At 38.0% G+C, this 20,915-nt stretch overlaps 2 protein-coding genes across 2 annotated transcripts; one reads left to right on the top strand and one right to left on the bottom strand.

Annotated features, from left to right (window-relative positions):
• Nucleotides 1-2,136: 2,136 nt before the first annotated feature.
• Nucleotides 2,137-9,434, top strand: LOC110040617 (uncharacterized). Its single transcript, XM_020745883.2, has 5 exons — nucleotides 2,137-2,251; nucleotides 4,879-4,926; nucleotides 5,889-6,259; nucleotides 6,661-6,789; nucleotides 7,665-9,434. Exons 2-5 carry the CDS (start codon nucleotides 4,914-4,916, stop codon nucleotides 7,812-7,814), a joined length of 663 nt encoding a protein of 220 aa, XP_020601542.2. The 5' UTR covers nucleotides 2,137-2,251; nucleotides 4,879-4,913; the 3' UTR covers nucleotides 7,815-9,434.
• Nucleotides 9,290-20,889, bottom strand: LOC110040599 (WD40 repeat-containing protein SMU1-like). Its single transcript, XM_020745857.2, has 12 exons — nucleotides 20,831-20,889; nucleotides 19,645-19,711; nucleotides 19,097-19,240; nucleotides 18,678-18,830; nucleotides 17,342-17,393; nucleotides 15,614-15,801; nucleotides 13,938-14,174; nucleotides 13,303-13,430; nucleotides 12,786-12,912; nucleotides 12,303-12,470; nucleotides 11,724-11,876; nucleotides 9,290-10,678 (listed from the first exon to the last, which is right to left on the bottom strand). Exons 1-12 carry the CDS (start codon nucleotides 20,854-20,856, stop codon nucleotides 10,580-10,582), a joined length of 1,542 nt encoding a protein of 513 aa, XP_020601516.1. The 5' UTR covers nucleotides 20,857-20,889; the 3' UTR covers nucleotides 9,290-10,579.
• Between the last annotated feature and the right edge of the window lie 26 nt (nucleotides 20,890-20,915).

Below are 20,915 nucleotides of genomic sequence, written 5' to 3'. Positions count from 1 at the left end.
CGCAAGAGAATCTCTCAACTCTCACCATTTGATCACGCAACGTGACAACATCCACGCGAGAGCCCCTGACATGTGCGTGAATCCGCGCGGATATATGACGTCAGGATGGCGCAATTTGTTCTAAAAATAGAAAAATTGTCCCATATCATAGGTGCGCGCGAATCCCGAGACTTACGGTCTCCGTCCCTGATTATGGCTCCTGATTAGAACATTTTTACTGTCAACCGTCTCACCTTTAGTCGTTCAAAGGCTTACACAGAATTAGAAAGGCTCTCAAATACTGTATCAAGTTCAATCGGTTTAAAGATTCCCAAATAAATCAATTTATACACTGGTTCGTTCCAATTTGTTCTCACTTATTCAAGTCATCTGCCGGTACCGCAGACATATTGACAAGCCCGGAAAGCATAAAGTGGTTCCGAAATATGGGTATATAATGCTGTCAATCAAACGTCTGCTAAAAATGACATTATTCCTTAAAATGCGTATACCAGCGCGCGTTAAAGCACGGAAACGCCAACTTCAAGAGGACAATGTTTAAAATTTATCCTTATAAAAATCTTGAATTCCATTTATTTCTTATGTGGAAACGCAACATCAAAAGTCCTGAAAGAAGCATGAAAAATTACAATTATGTTCTTCCATAAACCTTAACCCTGCTTAACGTTGTTGATTTGTGTTTAGCTTAATCTCACGTAAACACTGTGACAATCTGCTCAGATTGATCTTCCAGTCCAGCAATGCCGGGAAACGCCTTAGGATGCTTTTCATTTCTCATCCAAAGAAACTTGAACAAGAGGGCTGAATACTCCTTTATTCTTTTTTGTAAGTATTGACATGCATCGCCGAAATTTCGGAACTTCAGCTCAAAATACTTCTGGTCTAAAAATATCCTCAACTCTTTTAGACAATCTTAAATTTTGCTTAAGGGCCCATTAACCGATTTATCCGCGCGCTCGCACGCGTTGCTAAGGAGGTGAAATTTCACTTCCGGTTACTTACGTCAGCCTGAGCACGAAAAATAAAATAACTCAAAAACTTGCAAATTCGCTTACGTTTTAGGTGCTTTTCTTTATATTTCACAAAATGCAAAGTAAAAAAAGTACGAGCAAAGACAAAATAAGAGAAAGACAGAAAAACAAGAGCAATAGAAAGAGAAAAACTAACTCCGTGTGGCTTTGTTTGATCTTACCGAAGTGCGCTGGTAGTGTAAATTGCGCACGCGCTGAAAGGGTAACTTCCAATAGATATCGGGCGCACTTCCGGTTTCTTTAAATGCTAAAGGAAACGCGGTTTTTCATTAAATCCAGCCTTTTTCGACGAATTTCGATTAAAGCCAACGTTGGAAACATAGCTATGCATTCCTTTTTCGAAATCATGCTTTTTTCAGAAAATTACAAATTTTTCAATATTTTGAAATGCTCTCGAAATCTGACCTTTTTGAAATAAAACAAAATCGATGCAAAGCGTAAGGAGGATTTGAATTAAAATATTAAATCAATGAAAAAAATCCCGATAAAGTAATTTGCCTGGGAGCCTTTGCATTTTTTCTGTATTAGTCATATGACCATGGGCGTGGCCTGATGACGTCATCAATAGTGTTACTGGTCATGAAAAAGCTAAAACACATGAAATAACTCTGAACTGGCTAAAAATGATGAGGTTATATGAGAATAAAGTTTCCTTAGCAACGGCTCGAAAAGATCGGTTAATGGGCCCTTAATCAAAACAAAAATGGTCGAACAATATGTATTACTTCCAAAGGCACCCCGCACTCTCACTGATTAGGTCATAGTTTTCTTTTAACAAGGATCCAAGTGTAGGCATTACTGATGAAGAATTCGCGAATCATGCCAACTCTATTGCATAACTTTAATACTTCGCTTGTGCTCAAAAAGCTAAAAAGTCGCAGTCTCTGCAGTCAGTTTCTCAGAGCTATCGGTCATGAGCAGTAAAAGACTGACATTTTACTTGGCTTGAGAGTGGAATTGTTTTCCTTAGCAACCGTCTCCGTGTCTTTCCCGATACATGATATCCAAAAGTCAGTCCTGGCCATCTCCTGTCTGATCAGACAATGTACGTTCTGTAGACCCATCGCTGACTCATTCCCAGGGCCCTAATCTCCAGGCAACGAGTTTGACGTCATAGCCAGATGTCAAAGATCTTCCAGTTTCCTCATTTCGGTGAAACGTTCGTTCGGCTCACAATTTCTTCGTCGTCTTATCACTGGTGTTTTCAGCAATTTTCACAGGTAAATTGTAATAACCATGGGGATTTTATATGCCACCAATACTGATTTCAGAGCAGAAGTTTTTCCAATTTGAATCGTTGAATCGACCGGGTTGTTTTTCCGTGATGATACGGGATTTGCTGCCACTGTTTCAGCTCCACTCAACTGTTCTCTGTTAACTTCAACTTTCTGGCAGTTTTTTAATCTGTTTCCTAATGGAATTGTGCCACTGATATTGCTTTTAGACTTTCTGCCGAAGCAAATGCATTTGTTTGTGTTTTACCGTAATCGTTTCAATTTTCTTCTTAATTCGATTATGTAAATATGCTGAAATATATGCGCATGGTAACTGGAGTTGTCTTTGACGATGTATCTTCACTGGGAAGGCTTTTTTCTTGTAACAAAAACGTACCATACATCTAAATTTCGGATGCGAATTAATCTACTGGAGCCGAAAGGAGAGATCAGTGCGGCTGTTCTCACAGGGTAAATCTGGCGTGAGTGATGACGATCTGAACTGTTTAAATTTTTTAAGGCCGAATCAGTCGACCGAAGAGATTGCCTTTTCACAATCTCAATTTTTAAAACCCTACAAATTCTTCCATATATAAAACGATATTGTAACGTGCGGCTGGCAATATTCTGTGTTAGCTTCATGTTGTGTCTAGTTTAGGGTTGATCCACACAATATGTAGGAGACGTATACAAGTTTTAAGACTAATAAAGTTTCATGTACTAAGACGTAATTATGCAGGTGCTGATACCTCGCCTTATAGTTCCGACAGGTTTCATCCGTTTCATCAAGAATGAAATCTTATCGTAGTAGCAAGTCTTAATTTCCGTGAATCACGTAATTTTAAGTTTGGCGTATAAATAAATGGAATAATAACAAAAGTGCACAAGTTAGTAGGAAGGTGCTAACAGGATGCATGGTGACACTTACACTCTGTGTACAATTTACACCCGAGAAGGCACGCGATGTTTTATACAAACTCAAAACTCAAGAAGCAGCGGCCACATTAACATGTACGAATGTACTCAAAAGTTCCTGTGCTCAGTAAAATTTTGACGAAAGCAAGCAATCACTGAGATGTAGTAGAAAAGCATGTTTTATACTTGACATGTACATGTACAGAATAGTGCATGTAACTGAAGTGCACATCCAATACAGACCAGGGACCCGTTTCTCGAAAGTCCCGGAAACTTTTCAGACCCGCAAATCCATTTTTAGAGCTCATCTGTATGTTGAAACGGAGAAGTGAATACGCCTAAAACTTCTTGTATGAAGGGAACCTCTGTTCATATTAAGAATATGTGAATAAAACAGCTCTGTAATCATAAGGTTTAGGATTTTGTTAAGGGTTTTCGAGTGCATCTTCGAGAAACGGGCCCCAGGGCCCAGTAGTTCGAAAGCTGGAAAACGCTATCTGCCACATAAGTCACTGTCCGATGGATAAGTGTTAGGAGTAGACATTGATTTTCCCAGGATAGTGATTTATTCGGTGGATAGCATTATTCACCTTTCGACAACCTGGATCATCTTGTGAATTACGGTTAAAATTTGTACAGGCTATTAACCCATTGACTCCTGGAGCTTTTTGCCAAAAATGCATTTCTGTACATTTTGGAGATTTTCAGGCTGGATATGGACCAAATTAGCTCCAATCTACTCAAAAAGGCATTTGCAACAAGACAGCATGCCTTTCTTTCCCCTAGCATCGCGTTTTACGACATTTTTGCTCAGACATGCACAGAAATCAAAATTTTTAGGCTTTTCAATTTTTTAATTTTTTTTTTTTCACCTTTCCTTTTTCTCCTTTTCTTTTCTTTTTGCTGCAGTGATTGACCTTCTACTGGGCTTGCTTCCAGTTTAAAACATTCTAAGAAAGCATCATCGAGACAGGCTATTTTTGCCATGGAGTGGCCATGTGTAGTGGCAAGAAATTTTGCTCTGAGTTTTTCACTCAACTTTTTGAACATTTTTTGTGTACATCTCAGGCTCCATTGGGCAGATCACTCTGATCTGGGTATCATTGGAAAGATCTTTTCCTCCTGCACAAGTTGAGCATAGCGGATGCCAATTTTGGTCAAAGGTGATGATGTCAGAAGTGGAAGAAAGGCCATTAGGCTCGTCACGGCCGGTTACGGCCGGCACAGGAATCAATGGGTTAAATGGTGATGAGTAAAGTTAGGAAGTAATTTCACACTCATTTTATCAAAATTCTTATCACTATTAGAATTTTGATAAAACGCAAATGAGAATATTTCTCAGTTTCACGAGTATAGGGTTATGATTAACCCCTACAAATTACCCTACTTACAATGGTGGGTTTTTTACTTGTTTATTGTATCAAAATTTTGTGCCCTATGTGTAAAATTTTAAATCAATTCTGAAATTTCAGGCCAAAATGAAGGAGTTAGGTGTATTTGTCACCTACAATATTGATTAAAGTGTATATTTCATCCTGATCATCACCAGTAATCTTTTCTAGGCCTTACTAACAATGTGGTAAATGTACTTGTACAAAAAAAATTGTTTCACTCGGATAACCATTAAAAAGCGTACAAATACTAAAGAGATGGCTATACTTTCTCACTTTGTCACTGCATAATTGTATTTCTCTAACAATGTCTCTTGAAATTTGTAGGTACTGCCATTTTGTTCAGTCCATCTTGAGTAAACATGGCAGAAAATGGTATGTGCCGAACTAGAAAGAAATTAATATTTCCAAATTCGCCATTTATTAGCTATCTTGCAAGACAGAGATTCTCTCTTTCTGCTCGCTTAAAGATGAGAGGGAACTTCTGCTTGCAACCATCCGATCGTTTGATTAGCCAGCATCCTTATCTGAACTGATAAGGCTGGATTTGAGAACAATTTGAGTATTTGTTATTAATAAACCTTTTTGGTACACTTCACCAGCATGTAAGGCAAGTTTGGTCAAACACTGTTAACATTCAACATAGTATGGCATTCATGTACAGCAGATAAAAATGACTACAGCACTGTACCAAACTAAGTTTGACATTTATACATTTATTTATAGGAAGAAGCCAGTGATATTGACACATTCAGTTATTATTCTATGACTTATACAATGTATTTTTGCGCACAAGAAAACAAATTTACTCATTATATACATGTAGTACCTAATGTGCATCAGTCTTTTCTGGCTTTATTGCGAATGCATTTACTACAATGGCACTGCGCCAGTAGGCTGGTTGTCCAGCGGCACTCCGCTGTAGTCGGTCGGTCAGCGGCGTTCATTGTTGTATAAAAGCCTGCGCGATCAGCCTTCATTCGTCCGCCATCTTGGTTGTATCTAGTTCTCGTTACGGGGAGATTTCGCTTGCATTAAAGATAAAGCTTACAGTTCGTCGGGGCCTAGTGTGTGTCCATTTAGACTACTGGCGCTGTTTGTAACAATTACCGGGTAACACTCGCACCCTCAGTCCATCTCTCAGTACATATTTTAGACTTGGAGTAAAAGAGATAGTTGGCTCAGGCCCAGATGTCAATGTCTACAGGTCTCACAGAGAGTTGACAGTATTACTCAAATGGCAATGTTAGGGTGTACAAAGTAAATTAATTTCAATGTAATGAAAGTAATTAATTTAATTAATTTAATTTGTTATTTTTATTTTATTGTCTGTCTAGATTCCCAGCCTCCTCCATATGCACCTCCACCATACCCTGGTCTGGCAGATCCATCAGCCCAACCCCAGTACCCTCCTCCAGGGCAGGGTTATGGCTGGAGTCAACCACCAACTTCTTTCCCAGGTCAACATCAACAACCCTATGTAGCTGCTTCCCCAGTGACCCATCCTCCAGCCCTGGGAGGTGCAGCATCAGACAAGCCAGCAGGCTATCCAGTTCAGCCTGGTTATCCTGGGCAACCTCCTCAGCAGCCTGGTTATCCTGCACAGCCTGGTTACCCAGGGTACCCAGGCTATCAACAAGGTTATCAAGGCTATCAGGGTTATCAACCTGGCCCGATGACAACACAGACCAGCTCAGTCACAGTAGTGGTGTGTAATTGTGTTGTTTTTGTTGATCTTGTTGTGGTTTGTTTGCTTTGTTTTGCTTGCTTTAATATGACTTTGCACAGGGATTTTTCAGGCTTAGAGATTTTTCAGGCCAAGTTGAAATTTATGTCCAAACTCCATAAAGCTTTTAACTGTTATTATATGTGACATCTGTGCTGGATACAACTAGTACTTTTTAGCAATGCTTAGCTCTGTGATCAATGCACAATAAGATGGGTTTTGAAATAGTATGGAAAGGTTCTTCATGTATGTACCTTCAAACTCAGAAACTACTCTAGACAGTCAGCAAAGTGTAAATCATGCCTACATATATGTGAGTGTAGCTCTGAGTCCATTTTCATCATCTTTTAATTATTTTTTTCTCCATGACCATTCCTCTGCAGGGAGGCATGGGACCTAGTGTTATCGTGGCTCCTCAGATAGCTCCTCCTGATTATTGTGGCCTGGCCTGGTTTGCTTGCCTTTTCTGCTTCGCACCAACAGGAATTTGTGCCATTCTTAAGTCCACTGAGGTAAGAGGCAATGGATACTTTACTAGATTATTAAAAACTGGAACGCAATGTCCGCAACAGTGTTTTTATACTGTATTTCTCTAAATTATAGAAATCAGTCAAGTGGAAAAATTGTATAGCCCAATTAACATGTCAGTAGGCACAAACATGTTTATGAAATGGAAAACTGGACAACTTTGTAAATTTATCCTTTGTCTGTACTAAATTAAAGTTTCAAAATTGAGTCTGAATGTAACGTTCGCAATGGTGGATACTCTGTTGATAAACCATTAGTGTTATTATTATTATCATTATGATTGTTATGATTGTTATTGTTCTTGTTCTTGTTATTATGATTATAACTGGATCATTGGATAATGATATTCGAGAGTTTTCATTGGCTTTAAGCCATTCTGGGTGATGAGCCTTACTTAGCCACTATACCATGCTCTACAAATATAGTACGTGTATGAGTGATTTTGGGGGGGCGTTTTTATTTTTATTTTAGTTTACTTTCTATGTTTAGGAGGCATTTTTAATAAGACAATTATTCCATCCACACTTGTTGGATATGGGATAATTATAGCCAACTCAGCACTACGTGCCTCGTTACCTATTTTCCATCTCATATCCATCGCATGCTCATGAAATAACTGTTAAATATCGAAGGGTATTGTAAAAAATGATAAAAAGGGCTGAGAGAAGTCATTGTCAATCTAGCTCCTTGTCAGGGAAATTCTAAATTTCTTGTCAAATCCAAGCGAAACGTGGGGAATGGTATTTGGGGGTGGTGTGGGTTTTTTTTGTTGTTGTTGTTCTCTTCAAATAGGAGACAACCATGTCGAAAGATAAACATATCACCTGTGAGGTGCAATGATCTTGTCTTTGTTTTTCAGACTCGTCAAGCTATTAACCGGGGAGACTTGATGACTGCCAACCAGCTGAGCTTGGAGACCAGGAAGTTGGCAAACATGACGATCGGCATTGGAATCACCATATTCGTTGTTATCGCTATTATCCGCTTTGCATTTATGGCAGTTTACTAACAATGTGTTTAATATTTTCCATGTTTACATGGATCAAAACTTTTTATTTTACTACACGACTATCGATCAAACTTACATGCAATTAACTTGCTTTGTATGTTTGATGGATGTTTGTTAGCTTAAGGAGACATTTTTGAAGTAAGTTTTCACACATGCTAAATGGAAACCTCCAAAAGTCTACTTTTATGTGCCTAGCTTGTACCTATTTCACTATCCTGATGATTTAACAGGGTAATTTTGTAGGTTTACATTGTATTATCTAGAGCTGGCAGAGCTGTTATACATGTAGTTTACCAAGCAGTTACACAACTGTACAATGAAGATACACTTCAATGGTATGAATAGAATATACATGTAAGTTAGATTTAATCCTTCTAATTCTCCTGACTGTTGCCATGATATTTTGCTTGTCTCCTGGTGAGAATTAACATGTAAGCTGGAAAAGACGTTTTCTTTTTGTTATCATTTAGACTTGACTGATGGAAGCTTGTGGTACACTGCAGCTGAAATGTGTCTTTTTGGGGGGGGAGGGGTGGGTACTTTTCTCTGACTGACTGCAGGTGGATCTTTGTTTACACATTTTTTTCGTTGGCATTATGAGATTTCTTTTTCTAAATTTGTAAAGACTTAAAAGTCAAGTAGGTTTGCAAAAGCTGCATTTGAAGTATAACTTGAAAATTATCACCATTTTAGAGTACATTTATATCAGTTTGTCTTTTCGTTTTTTTGGTTGTGCTTATTACACCAAATGTAAACAATGACGTCATAAAACATCCACCAAAACTGTTCTTAGTTGTTATGAATAACTATTTGCATAGATTACAGCTATATATATCAGTATGTGTAACTACAGTTAGAAAGCAAGTTACAGAACATACCTCGGCCAACTGGATGTACCAAGTTGAGCATAGCAGCCAGGGGTAGTCTCCTGGCTGTATGATTCTGGCTCGACAGAATACAAGAAAATAATCGTCTGCAAAGCAATCACTTTTTTTCCTTTTTGGCCTTGTAGCTCAGTGGTAGAGCAGCAGAAGGTCCATTCCGAGGTCGTGGGTTCAAATCCCACCTTGGCCAAAATTCAGTTTCCTTACTACGCTGTATGTAGAATCAAAAGGATTCATAAATTGTTTGGAGCGTATTCTCCAGTTCCAATTATTCTCAAGAAAAATGAGATTGTTTTGCAGTTGATACAGAGTAGTCACCAGGGGAAGATGTTAGCCATAATGAAAATGTGTGTTCATGTCTGCCCCTGACCTTTTGGCAATTTATACAATTGACTTTTCATTCCTCTGTAGAAGGGCTCTTTCATTGTTAAAAGTAATAGTAGGGAAAAAAAAAACTCTTCATATGACTGTTAGTTTTAAAACGTTTTTACATTACGTGAGTGTAGGCACAGGCTGACGTGTATCAAGATACATGGCATACTTGTGGTACTGGATTTCAGTTGTTTTTTTTTTTTTCTCTCTCTCTCTCTCTTTTTAACCTAGTCACTTAATGAACTTACAGAACTGAGTAATGGTCAGTCCATCCCAGTACAGAACTCACTATAAACTAGCTAGCAAGATTGAGCGGTTCTTGTATGTTGAATAAGTATTTGTAATAAATTAACGTATAGCATCATTTACTGTGTTTCGGTTATTGTTGTTGGCAGTCGTGGGGGGGGAAAGGGGGAAGCGAAGGCACTTGAAGGCACTTGTCTGTCTCCAAAGGCTTTCTTTGGCTCGCCAATTTCTACATCTCCATTTTCATAAGTTTATTCTGTAACATCTTAAAACCTCACGCCAAGTGAAAACTGTCAAATAACAACTTATTAAAACACTGAATGAATCTAAAAGAACTTCGTAAAAAAACGAATTTGATAGATTTAATTTGAGCCACACTCGAGTTATTAGTGCTAATTTATTACTTAAAAAGATTATTAAGTTTTCTTGCAAGCAAACTACAAAACAAGAAAACGTAAGACACAACCTGGCTCAGATTGTAGGACAAGAGGGTACTGTCTTAGTACTGTTGCTGGAAGCGGAAAGATTCGGCAAACCGCCACACACCAACCATTTTGGATAAACAGATGAGGGTTCGTAAAGAGAAATACTGTGTTGAAAATACCGAGTGTGGTTATGTGAATCGGGGGTAGAAATGCAAAGCTGAAAAAGAATGGGGGAACTTATGGGTTGTTATAATACAAAAGTTTCAAATTACAGTAACTTAACAACTAACTGCGATGAACCTTTCTTTTCTTTACAAAGACGGTTAAGTCTTTTCTATTCCTTTTTCCTTGACCTACAGCAACACATACGCTACTGACTTGTAGAAAACTTCAATGCCTACTTGAGTACACGGAGGCTTTTCCAACATTCTACATCCTTGAAAGCGTGGGATAAAAACTGAACCGATAGTTCACAGTCAAACGTCTGTAGCAGAGAGCGTCGAGAGTTCTGTGGGTCCGTTTTTAAAATACCGTACGAAATGCCAATTCTACACACAAAAGCCAAGTTTATAGATTCTGGGCATACATGTTATGGATAAGAAACTGTTAACCATGTGCCGAAAGTGATGGAAAATTAACTTCGCGTTTGCGTTACAATACAAATTGCACGCCATTTATTTACAAAACCTAAGAAACAAGCTCGACTCCGCATCACGTAAAATAACTCGGACTTGTCTTTACTGTGTTCTATCCTCCTGATTGCGCAGCAGGCGGCGCATTTCCGTTAAGCGTCTTTCAAGGTAGGCAGACTGATCACAAAGCTTGTGGTGAAGGTTACTCATGGCTGCCAGAGTTTAAGCTGTCCATCTTCACTGTACGTAGAGATGAGATTGTTGTGCGGGTGATGTTCGACGCCTATCACATCCTTGTCATGAACCTTAAATACAAAGACCAGTAAAAAAACTCAGTTACGTTTGTGTAGGATTTCTTTGCCAAACAAGTGGCATGTCCCCAGACTCCTCTTCTTTGTTGCCTTAGTTGGAACGCTGCTAAACGCAGGACACGGCAAGACAAGGCTTTGCACCACTTTTAATAACAAAAACTAGAAAGTAAGAAATATCTCTTCGACGCAAAGAAAATATTGAGCATTTAGTAGGCCAAAAAACCGAGAAACGGCGTTGATATTTAGGAAATGGAAAACATGTACCGTGTTTCTATCGAGTTTCTATCGAGTGCTATGGTATTAGATTAAAGATGTACTACCCTTACAAAAAAAAAAAAAGAAGAAGAAACCGGCAGTCACACGCAAATCACACTTAAGGTGACTCCATAGGGTAATAATTTATCTATGGCAAGTCTTAGTCTTGAATGCTGTTTATGCATTCGTTTTTGCACCCAGTCCTCTCAAACTCACTACATGTAATAAGCAATGATTAAATAGTGTTTCACCATCATCTCCGTTAAAATTTTGGGTTTTAGTCTTAAATTATAAATGCCCAAACAAAAGTGTTTTTTTTAATTTTTTTATGGCTATATTTGCGATTTTCTTGAATTTCCTTCGGTGAAATCTTCCAAAATTTTCACAGCATATCGCATCCTGCGGGATACGAATCTCAAACACGACAAAAGTAGGGTTTGTGCAGGCGGTTTTTTCGATTTTTGCAAGTTTATGTCTTTTACCGCTGCGAAAAAACTGGTCTTAGAGATTTCCCTGAAAAACGAGCTCCGACTAAAGTAAAATATTTACTACCAGTCTGCCAAATTTTACGGAATTTCACCGAAGAAAGCGCGACAAAATTCAGTCAGTTTTGCTTTTTGTACTCATGTTGACTGCGTCATAAAATATCGAAAAACACTGACATTTTCCTTCGAGCGCGCGCAGATTACTTGAGCTTGTGTCCTAAGCGCGCGTGCGATCGTAAAACTATAGGGAGCCACCTTAAACCGCTTTACCACATGTCATACTGGGCGAGTAAACATACCTGCAAAGACTGTTCTAGTTTTCCTGTCATGGTACTAAAACAGTACATGACCATGTCCTCCCCTACACAGTAAACCCATTCTCCCCTCGGGGAGAGGGTACAACACACAAAGTCACCACCGTCTCTTTTACCACTGGTGAAGCTGCGCACAATCTGAACACAGAAATACATATTCATTATATATGGGAGTCATGCGAAACAGGATTTTCAAAGGAGTCTAATTTGCTGAACTCCTTGGGTTTTAAATTCGTGGGGTTCTACGTTAGTGCACAACTGTATTGTATTAAGTAACGCGGTTTTATAAATGGGTAAAATGTAGAACAAGAATTGAGTGTTTTTCTTCACAGAGCGAGGAAATGTGCTTTGTTTTGGAAATAGATCTGGCCATGACAGCTTCGCGCCAGAAGGGAATCTCGGCATGGTTTTGTTCAATTTTAATGCTTGTTTTTGTGTTAACATCGGGTGGTGGTAGTTTTTTTATTGTTTGTTATTGCTGTTTGCTGTTGTTAGTGTAGTCATTGTCGCCCTTATTGTCCCTATTGTTATTCAGTCTGTTGTTTGTGGCTGGTTCTCCCTCACCTGTCCCTGCATGTTCATGACGAGTACAGTGCTTGTTCTGTTGCACACCACAAACTGTTCAGGATTCCTCGGCATCACGTGAACTGAATTCACTGTGATGTCAGTCGCAACGCTTCCTACTGATGGCTTAAACGTGTGAAGACATTCCGTCGTTTTTATATTCCAAAGCTGACAATAAAACGAAAGTATAAGCATAAAATTATAAAAAGAAAGTGAAATTTATGTTCGGTTGTGGTAAGAAACAACCAAAGTTGTACACGGATGAGGCGTCCAAGTCAGTTTACAAGGGGCTTATCTGACTGGGTAATAAAGTACATTAGCAAACACAAGAAATTTCTCTCATCTCTCTCCAGTCCCGCTCGCAATTTCGCGCTCGCTTCAGACCCCTTTTGTGACGCAGCAGCCAAACAAACTCGCGCACAAAACAGATTGTCGCCGTCTGGTTCGACGGCGATTACAATAATTAATAAGAAAAGTTGGTACCTTAACTGTTCCGTCACTACTCGCACTGATGATGTTGTGTGCATCTGTGGTGAATATGGCATCATTTACAAACGATGTATGTCCACGGAATTCCTTCAAAGTCTTCCCAGACTTAAGGCCATGCATTCTACAAAATATTTTCAAAATTTAGAACGGAAAAGGTAACTAAAGAATTGTCGAATCAAAAAGGCCTTTATACGCTGTACTAAAAGAAAAATTCGCAAGTCACGGAATTACCTGTAGCGCTCTGTTGTCAGTCAGGTCGGTGCAAGGTACAAGATCTCAAATTCAGGATTTTTTTCAAACAGGGAGTGATGTTCTTAACAAACTGACTGTGTATTTGTTTAAAATAGTTGTTACCCTGAAATGTTAGTCACTCCTCAACCCGAACGTGAAACCCCAACGGGGGTGGGGAGAAGAGTTCGGTTGTGGTACTTAGCTATTTAAAGTATCCTCACAAAACATATGAGTAACGATTTGTGCATCCTGAACTGTATACTGCCTGATGTATACCCACCTTATGGTCATGTCAAATGAACCACTCAGAAGCTGGCTGGCGTCACGAGAGAATGTTACACAGGTCACACCTTTGGCATGTGCCTTTTCAAAACGCCGCAAGCACTGGCCAGTTTGTAACTTCCACACCTGAAAATAGGGTGTGATCAAGGAAAGACTTAGTGTAGAATTTACTAGAGGTTAACTGTTGGTTCATAGAATTGAACCACGCTTCCTTTGAAAGCATATGTATCTGTAAGACTGCTTTTCAGTGTTAATTACTTTTCATGCTCCTTCTATTAATATTTTAAAGATTCTTCAGAGATCTTTAAAAAAAAAAAGAGATCATTGCAAGATCTGTGAGCAAAATCTTTGAAGATCCTTCACGAATCTTGGTCAAGATCTTTGAAGATCGTGACAAGAATTGTACAATCCTAGGTCCTTCAACATCTTGGCAAGGATCATTAAGGATCTAGCTTAAGTTCCTGGGCCATAAAAACCCTCAAGGATCCTTGAAATACCTTCACCAGGAACATGCTCTGATACAAACGCGTTCTTTACAGTTGTGCAGTGGAAATCACAACAAACTGATTTTCACCAAAAAGTACCTGTGTAAATAGGCCTTTATCACAGACATAACAAAATAATTCTTGTTACCTTTAGCTTTCCGTCTTGCCCTCCAGAAGCTAACATTTCACTGTCACGACTAAAAGCCAAACATAAAACTGAGTCGTCCATCATCATGAAATTATCCTGAGCTTGATATTTTAAATCCTTTCTGATCTTTCCTGTCGTAAAGTTCCACACCTCAATAAAGCCGTCAACACTTCCCGTCACCAGGTATTGACCATCAGGAGAAAACTTCACACACTCGGGGTGAGATTTGGAACCAAACTGAGGTGAGAATATCAAAAGAAAAACAAATTTTTAAACTTCTTTAGCCTTCATTTGTAAACATATACATCACCAACATTCTAGTTTTGTGCTTGGTGTAATATTTTACAAACTAGTTCAACCCATATTCTTAATTATTTTCCTTCTTTTTCAGATATTGATAATGTATCTTATGAGACAAAGGAAAATCAGATGCAAAGTGATTTTGAGAATTTAAAACCAAAAGTAAAACTTAGGAGAGGGTATATTATTATATTAGATATAGCAAACTACTAAACAAAGCTAAAGAAACAAGAAAACTACTTAACAAAGCCTAGTGACCCAGAAATGCATTAAGCTTATCCACTTATTTGCTGATGCCCATCTACGCTCTTGGGACAGATACCGCGGTAGCCACGCGCTCGCGGCTACGCCACACGCGCTTGTGCTCCAACGTGAGCCTGCTCACAGGCTAATACCGTGGGGAGAGTTACATGTAAGTGTTTGCCCAGGAATACAACACAATGACCCTGGCCAGGGCTTGAAGCTGGATAGTTAATTCTGGAGTCCAAAGCATTATCCATTAGTCTTCTTAGTGTAATACTCTCACCGACAATAATATTTCATACTTTTTACAGCATCTATATGGGAGATTATGCATTCCATTCATGTCCTAGGTATTTCATCTCCTTGCTCTGATGGAGCACTAATGCTCAAAACATCAGCTTTACAAACTCACTACATGTAGTTTATTTGTTTTTCTCACACTTTCACATACTTTATTTCATTTTATAATATACTGGTAGATAGGACCCTGCCCCTGCTCTGATGGTCAAAAACCCATGTTTTATCAGAGTATAAAACATAGAAAAAGCTTGTTTTATTGTTTTTCACCGCATTACCTCTAGTCAACATTTTAGTTAGAGATGGCGAAAAACATTTTCTTTAAAGAAATTTGTGATCATGGAGTTCCCTGCAAAGCAGCAGAAAGTTTTGAGGGTGAGGCATGTAGCACTTAAGTAGTATTAAATTGCGTCAGTTTGTTGATCTGTGTGCTTTGTTTTTTCTACTCACAGTGTGTAAAATCTATATCATGAAGCAAATGAAGAAGCCTAAGACATGTACTACACTGTGATAAAACATGCCGGACATTTGAGAACACTCGAGAAATGTAGAAAACACTTGCCTGCAGTTTGTGTTTTCTACATTTCCCTCGTGTTTTCAAATGCCCATCATGTTCTATCACTGTAATACACAGCTTAGGCTTCTTTATTTGTTAAAACACTTATAAATTATTACAAGTGTAAAACTACTCCACTGGTAGCATTAGGCTAATCTACATGTAGGCGACTTCAATTAGATAACTAGCTAAGTTTTGTTTGCCTGCCAAAACAGGAAAGCAGTTTCCTTTGTTACTAAAAACTGGACAAAATGGGATGCCATTATCACAGCACCAGTACCTTGATTGTTCTGTTCATCTGTGTAGGATATTTTTCCTCCTCTTCATCCTTCACAGCGGCTTTACCACGGAACACATCAATGGTGGTTCCTGGAGGCAGCAAGCCCTGGTACTGCTGCCATTTGAGTGCCTGACTCAAAAGGGCCAGCAAACGAGAAGGTGGAACTACCGACACCTCACCTGACAAAGCTGAAAACATGGGAAAAATGGAAATTATGATATACGTTGCAGCTACAAGGAGTATGTTATACTTGTATGTAATTAAAGCTAAATCTTCATACAAAGAGTCTCCATTCAGCAAAGCTGAAAAATATATTCAACTCGAAGAAGTAAAATGTGGCATGTTGGCTTTACTGTTCAGAACCCAAATTTACAACTCAACAATAAAAGCATTTCTTGTCCAAAATTGCTGAAGTATCAAGCCAAAAAGTGATGGCAATCCAGTGTAATTTAAGGTTTAATCAACCAATGGATACTTATTATCTCAATGCATTAGCAAATTACAAAATTCTTTCCTAAGATTTAAGAAACGACAGTCTGTGGTTATTCTGGTGTGTTACTGACAAGGTGCCATAGATACACGTATGATATACGCAGATGTATGTGTAGCAGAAAATTACATGAAGTTCACTTTTCAGAAATAAATTATTATGAATCAAGGTTTCCACAAAGTACATTGTACTCTAGGCAGAGCACGCAAGGTAAATACATGTGAACCATTCTGTAACACAGATGTTAATAGCATTCACATACATGTAAAATATAAAAGGAATATAATTATTTAAAGATCAAATGAACCAAAATTTAGACATCTTTTCTTCAGCTATTTTAAAGCAACAAAATGTTAAAACATTTAAAAGGAAACTTATGCAGAAATTTTTCTTTCTGAGCCGTGAAAAGGAGTAAAAAAGTTAAAAAGTACAAAGACCATCGATGGCTTCACAAAAACATTTCCATAATGACCATGCACTTTAACGGAAGGAATGGAACTGAGACACACTGCTTTGTGATGTCAATGTTGTCTTCAACATTGCTGCATTTCTGCATTAGTGAGTCTTTCATGGGGAAAGTTTTGGATCTAAACACAAACCTTATTTCACTTGGGAGTTTGCCCGTTGTTTGGCAGGCATTATTTGCTTGTTTTTCTTCATTTTTTGTCCAATTGCAGCCTTGTAACGTTCAACGGGGAAGCTGCAAATCATCGGTACTGGGTCTTTTTTTAGTACAAGTCAACAAGGCTTAAAAGAGGGTCCCAACAAACTCCTTACCGCAAGATTTTGTTTGAAGCTGTCTTCGGTAAAATGTTCTGAACAAACGTGCAAATGCTTTGAGGGCGTAAAGCATTCTCTGTTCATTTTAATTTATGAGCCATTCTCTTTTAAGTTTTGGGTGCTAACTTCGGATTTTGATTTGCTTGTGCAGTTAATTGCCACAAAAAATACCATGGTTTTCCTCTGAAGTTCACTGTGAGTTTGAAACCAAAACAGTTTCAAATTTCCTGCATTTCTTTAGCTTACAACAATTTTTATTTCTGACAGTTTTTCCGACCGCTCTACTATTATGAAGGCTAAAAAAACAGTGGTTTTAACATTCCAATATCTCCACAATGCTTCCTCCAATTTGTTTACAACTTCAGAATATGTTTATTTTATACTTAATGAACATATTGGACTCAAATGAAAAAAATGTCTAAATTTTGGTTCATTTGACCTTTAAAACAAATTATCACCTTGTGCAATGGCTGCTCTCCTGCGTTCTTTGCTGCCTCCTTCAGGGTAGGCCTAAAAAAATGTGTGTACACATACATATGCTTAGCTTTGGTTATTTTTATGTAGCAGTATATCATAACAAAGCTGCAATGTCAACTGCAGTGTCATGCATCATAATCCAAGTATGATTTATGTTCATACCATCTGATGGTTCATACAACTTCAAACAAACAAAATTCAAGGACTTTTCAAGGACTTTTCAAGGACAAAAACTAGTTTTCAAGGACTCAGTTTTATTCACTAAATCGACATTCTTGGTACCCCTTTTAACATTTAAAACACTCAATTCAGTCATAACCTATTTACGGTATGTAAATAGTTCAGCCATGGTTGATGACATTAGTCTCTGAAACGACATTTTGGAAAGTGAAGTACAGAAATAATTTGAAATACAGAAATACAATAATTTGATGATCTGATGATCTGATGATCTGATGATCTGCTGATCAGCAAAGCTTAAGTTAACTTTGCTTTGAGAGAGAAATTTATTTCCACTGACAATATTATGAAACCATTAATACATGCTCTTAGTTCTTTCACCAACATTGAGCTGAATAATTATTTTAGTATATAACACATAAGCTGAATAAATTGCCAACATAAAATGTTACTTTATTTCTGACAATAAACCAGCAAATGGTCCAAAAGGTTTACGGTCACTTTGTTCCATGGTCACTTTGTTCCAACCACTTCGTTCCATCAAAGAGTCACTTCGTTCCATCAAAGAGTCACTTTCTTCCACCAAATAGTTACTTTGTTCAAAAGGTAAACTAAGCTACAAAACTTTTTTTTCAATAGATTTTCCAAAAATTAGAAGTTAACCAATGTTTGGTCTGTTTTGAATCTTCTTGAATCTTCTTGACTTTGCATGTGTATAAAAACGATTTCGAGATACAACGAAACAACTTGGAAATGACAAAACGACCGGATACCAGACAGTCCAAGGACTCTATCCGCTTAAGGTATTTAGTAGCTTTGTAAGATTAGAAGTTTACTTGCTTAGTTTGTAAAAAAGATTAGCAGTTTACTTGCTTAGTTACCCCTTGGAACGAAGTGACTATTCGTTGGAACAAAGTGACTCTGGTGGAACAAAGTGACCAACAGATGGAGTGAAGTGACCATGGAACGAAGTGACCAGATACCGTCCAAAACTTCATAATCTCTGCTTGGAGGTGAATAGTACTTTTATTGCTAATCACATCCGAGTTAACCAATCAGAGTGCTTGAAAAGCACCATTCACGTATGTGCTACAATATATACTAATTGTGGTTATTAATAACGAGTGACTGTCTCACCTCTCTGGGATCAAAGTATGAACGAGCCAACATGTTTTCCAGATGAAGGTATCGATCAGGCTGCTGCTGCTTCAACATGATCATAGGATCTGTTTGACGTAATAAAGATCTAGCAGCTCCCAGTTCTCGCAATTCAATCAACTCCAGCACAATCTAAAAGTATGATACAAATATAATTCATCATACTATGCACATAGCATGTAAATGATTTTACACGTGTACAGTGTAGGATGGACAAACAAATGTATGAAAAAGAATTATGGGTTATTGACCAAACCCGAGTCCAAAATGGTTGGAAACTGGCCTCACTCTTTCTTTTTTGTGAGTTTATGGACAGAGACGGAGTTGCAGTCCCCTATGCAGGAAGTAAACTGATTAAATTGATACTATTTTGGTTTTAAAATAGTCTGATGATTTACCTGTTCATACAAGTCAATAAGCTTCTTGTCTGGTAACTTAAGAGGCTGAATAGCTTGCAGCACTGTGTCCCAATGGCCATTGTTTATTTCACCTACAAAACTCTCCACACTATCTACAGTATTCAAGGTGATTCCAGTTTCTTCCTACAAAAGAAAAAAAAACACATATTGTACAATTTTAGTGAATGCAGAGAACCTAAATACAAATTTCTTCTATTCAGTTGTTAGAAATAATTAACACTGGTACAAAGTCTTAGTAAGTCAAGTAACTTCAGAAAACCTGTGAAAAGCATCATAATTACTGTACAGAACAGTTTTCAATTGCATGCCGTAAAACCAAAGCCAAACCAATTACTTACAAATTAGAGTACATGTACTCAGCCAATCTCAAATTGTAGCAGAACCAAATCCAAAACTAAAGTAATTGCCTGATTACTTTCAACACCTAATTGAAAAACATTCTACTCTGTTAAGTGATGGTTTGAAGGCAATAGTTATTCCCATATTTGCATTCGTTAATTGACTCCAAGCCATTAAGGTTACTCTACCTGCAAAGTTGCAAGGGTTCTTGGTAGACTGTTTTCTTTTAGAAACTGCTGGATCAGTCGGATTACACTATCATCAAATCAGAACATACATGAGCAGGTAACAAGAAAAATACCAGTCAGTGTGTGATGCCACTTCTACTACCCAGCTGGTTGTTTAATCCATACAAAGTTGTTTCCATACAATTTGTTCTGATACAAATCAAAGTTTGTACAGAATCGACTTTAGATGTGTATCAAATCAACTTAATATGTGTATCGAATCGACCTTGATTTGTACATGTATCAAAACAACTTTGCATCAAATCGGCTTTGCATCAAAATGACTGCAAACCCAATAACAGAGCACCATTCCACATCATAGTAATCATTCATCATTAAAATTAAAAGCATAATTGTCTCTGGTTTTCAAATATGTTTTTTTGCATGTACTCTGCGTGGTACAGTGTACATGTATGTACCCCTGGTCATTTTCCAGCAGGTTATTTCGCAGCCGTCTTATAAAAAAAAAAACTTCAGTAGAGAGCCTGCAGCTCAGGTCAAGAAAAAAGGTCCTTCTAAACCGGTCAGTGCTGATACTCACTATTAACTACACCTATTGGCTACACGTTTCACAATGTTCAATAACATTACTGTTATAATATTCTACGGTATCAATCAAAAAGCCCAAAGGAAATGCAGTCAGTCAGTCAGAACTTTACAACAATTAGTCTGCAACTAAGTAAATCTGAACTAAATTAAAAGCAGTATAGATGTTGTAAGCTTTTGATCGCATAATGAAGTAATCATGAGTCTGAGGGAGAGTACATGTAATTTCACTGAAAAGCTTAAAACATGTTACAATCTTCAAAACAAGCGTGTTGTTTTGGTAGTTCGAAATGAAACCATAATATTATTGCTTTGTTACCTGGGAAAGAAATTTTCAGTAACATAGCTAAGAAAATCTTCATCCCCACTCTACCAAAATAGGAACAGCATCGCTTTGTTTCCAGGATAGAGTAAACTGAGCTCGAGTAAGCTTAGTTCGCTACACGTGGCTACTTCCAGTGTGTTCTCACGGGGTACTTTACTTTCCCAAGAGCATTAACTATCAAAGAATATGCCAAAAGTAGCCCATTATTTGCTTTATGATTATGTAGGAAGTGTAAGAGCCGTAGATGGACAAATAACAACAAGAGATGCTACTCACTCTGCAGACTCCACTTCAAGCGCCATCTTGGAATAACGGAACGCAACCTATACTGGGTAGGCACGGCGGAAAAACCGCTGATTGG

The sequence above is a fragment of the Orbicella faveolata genome, unplaced genomic scaffold (assembly GCF_042242905.1).
Source record: "Orbicella faveolata isolate gen_17 unplaced genomic scaffold, um_ofav_v1 contig_1, whole genome shotgun sequence".
In the NCBI taxonomy this organism is placed as follows: domain Eukaryota; kingdom Metazoa; phylum Cnidaria; class Anthozoa; order Scleractinia; family Merulinidae; genus Orbicella; species Orbicella faveolata.
This window is presented reverse-complemented; position numbering and strand designations above follow the sequence as displayed.

What these genes read in the sequence shown, in the direction of transcription:
- LOC110040599 (XM_020745857.2), bottom strand. Translation starts at nt 20,856, where the DNA reads ATGGCGCTTGAAGTGGAGTCTGCAGA. An exon ending in GAGAGCAGCCATTGCACAAG is followed by an intron (nt 15,802 to 17,341) that starts GTGATAATTTGT and finishes CCATGTTTTCAG; the next exon opens with CTTTGTCAGGTGAGGTGTCG. An exon ending in AACTAGAACAGTCTTTGCAG is followed by an intron (nt 10,679 to 11,723) that starts GTATGTTTACTC and finishes TTTGTATTTAAG; the next exon opens with GTTCATGACAAGGATGTGAT.
- LOC110040617 (XM_020745883.2), top strand. An exon ending in CCAGCTCAGTCACAGTAGTG is followed by an intron (nt 6,260 to 6,660) that starts GTGTGTAATTGT and finishes ATTCCTCTGCAG; the next exon opens with GGAGGCATGGGACCTAGTGT. An exon ending in CCATTCTTAAGTCCACTGAG is followed by an intron (nt 6,790 to 7,664) that starts GTAAGAGGCAAT and finishes TTTGTTTTTCAG; the next exon opens with ACTCGTCAAGCTATTAACCG.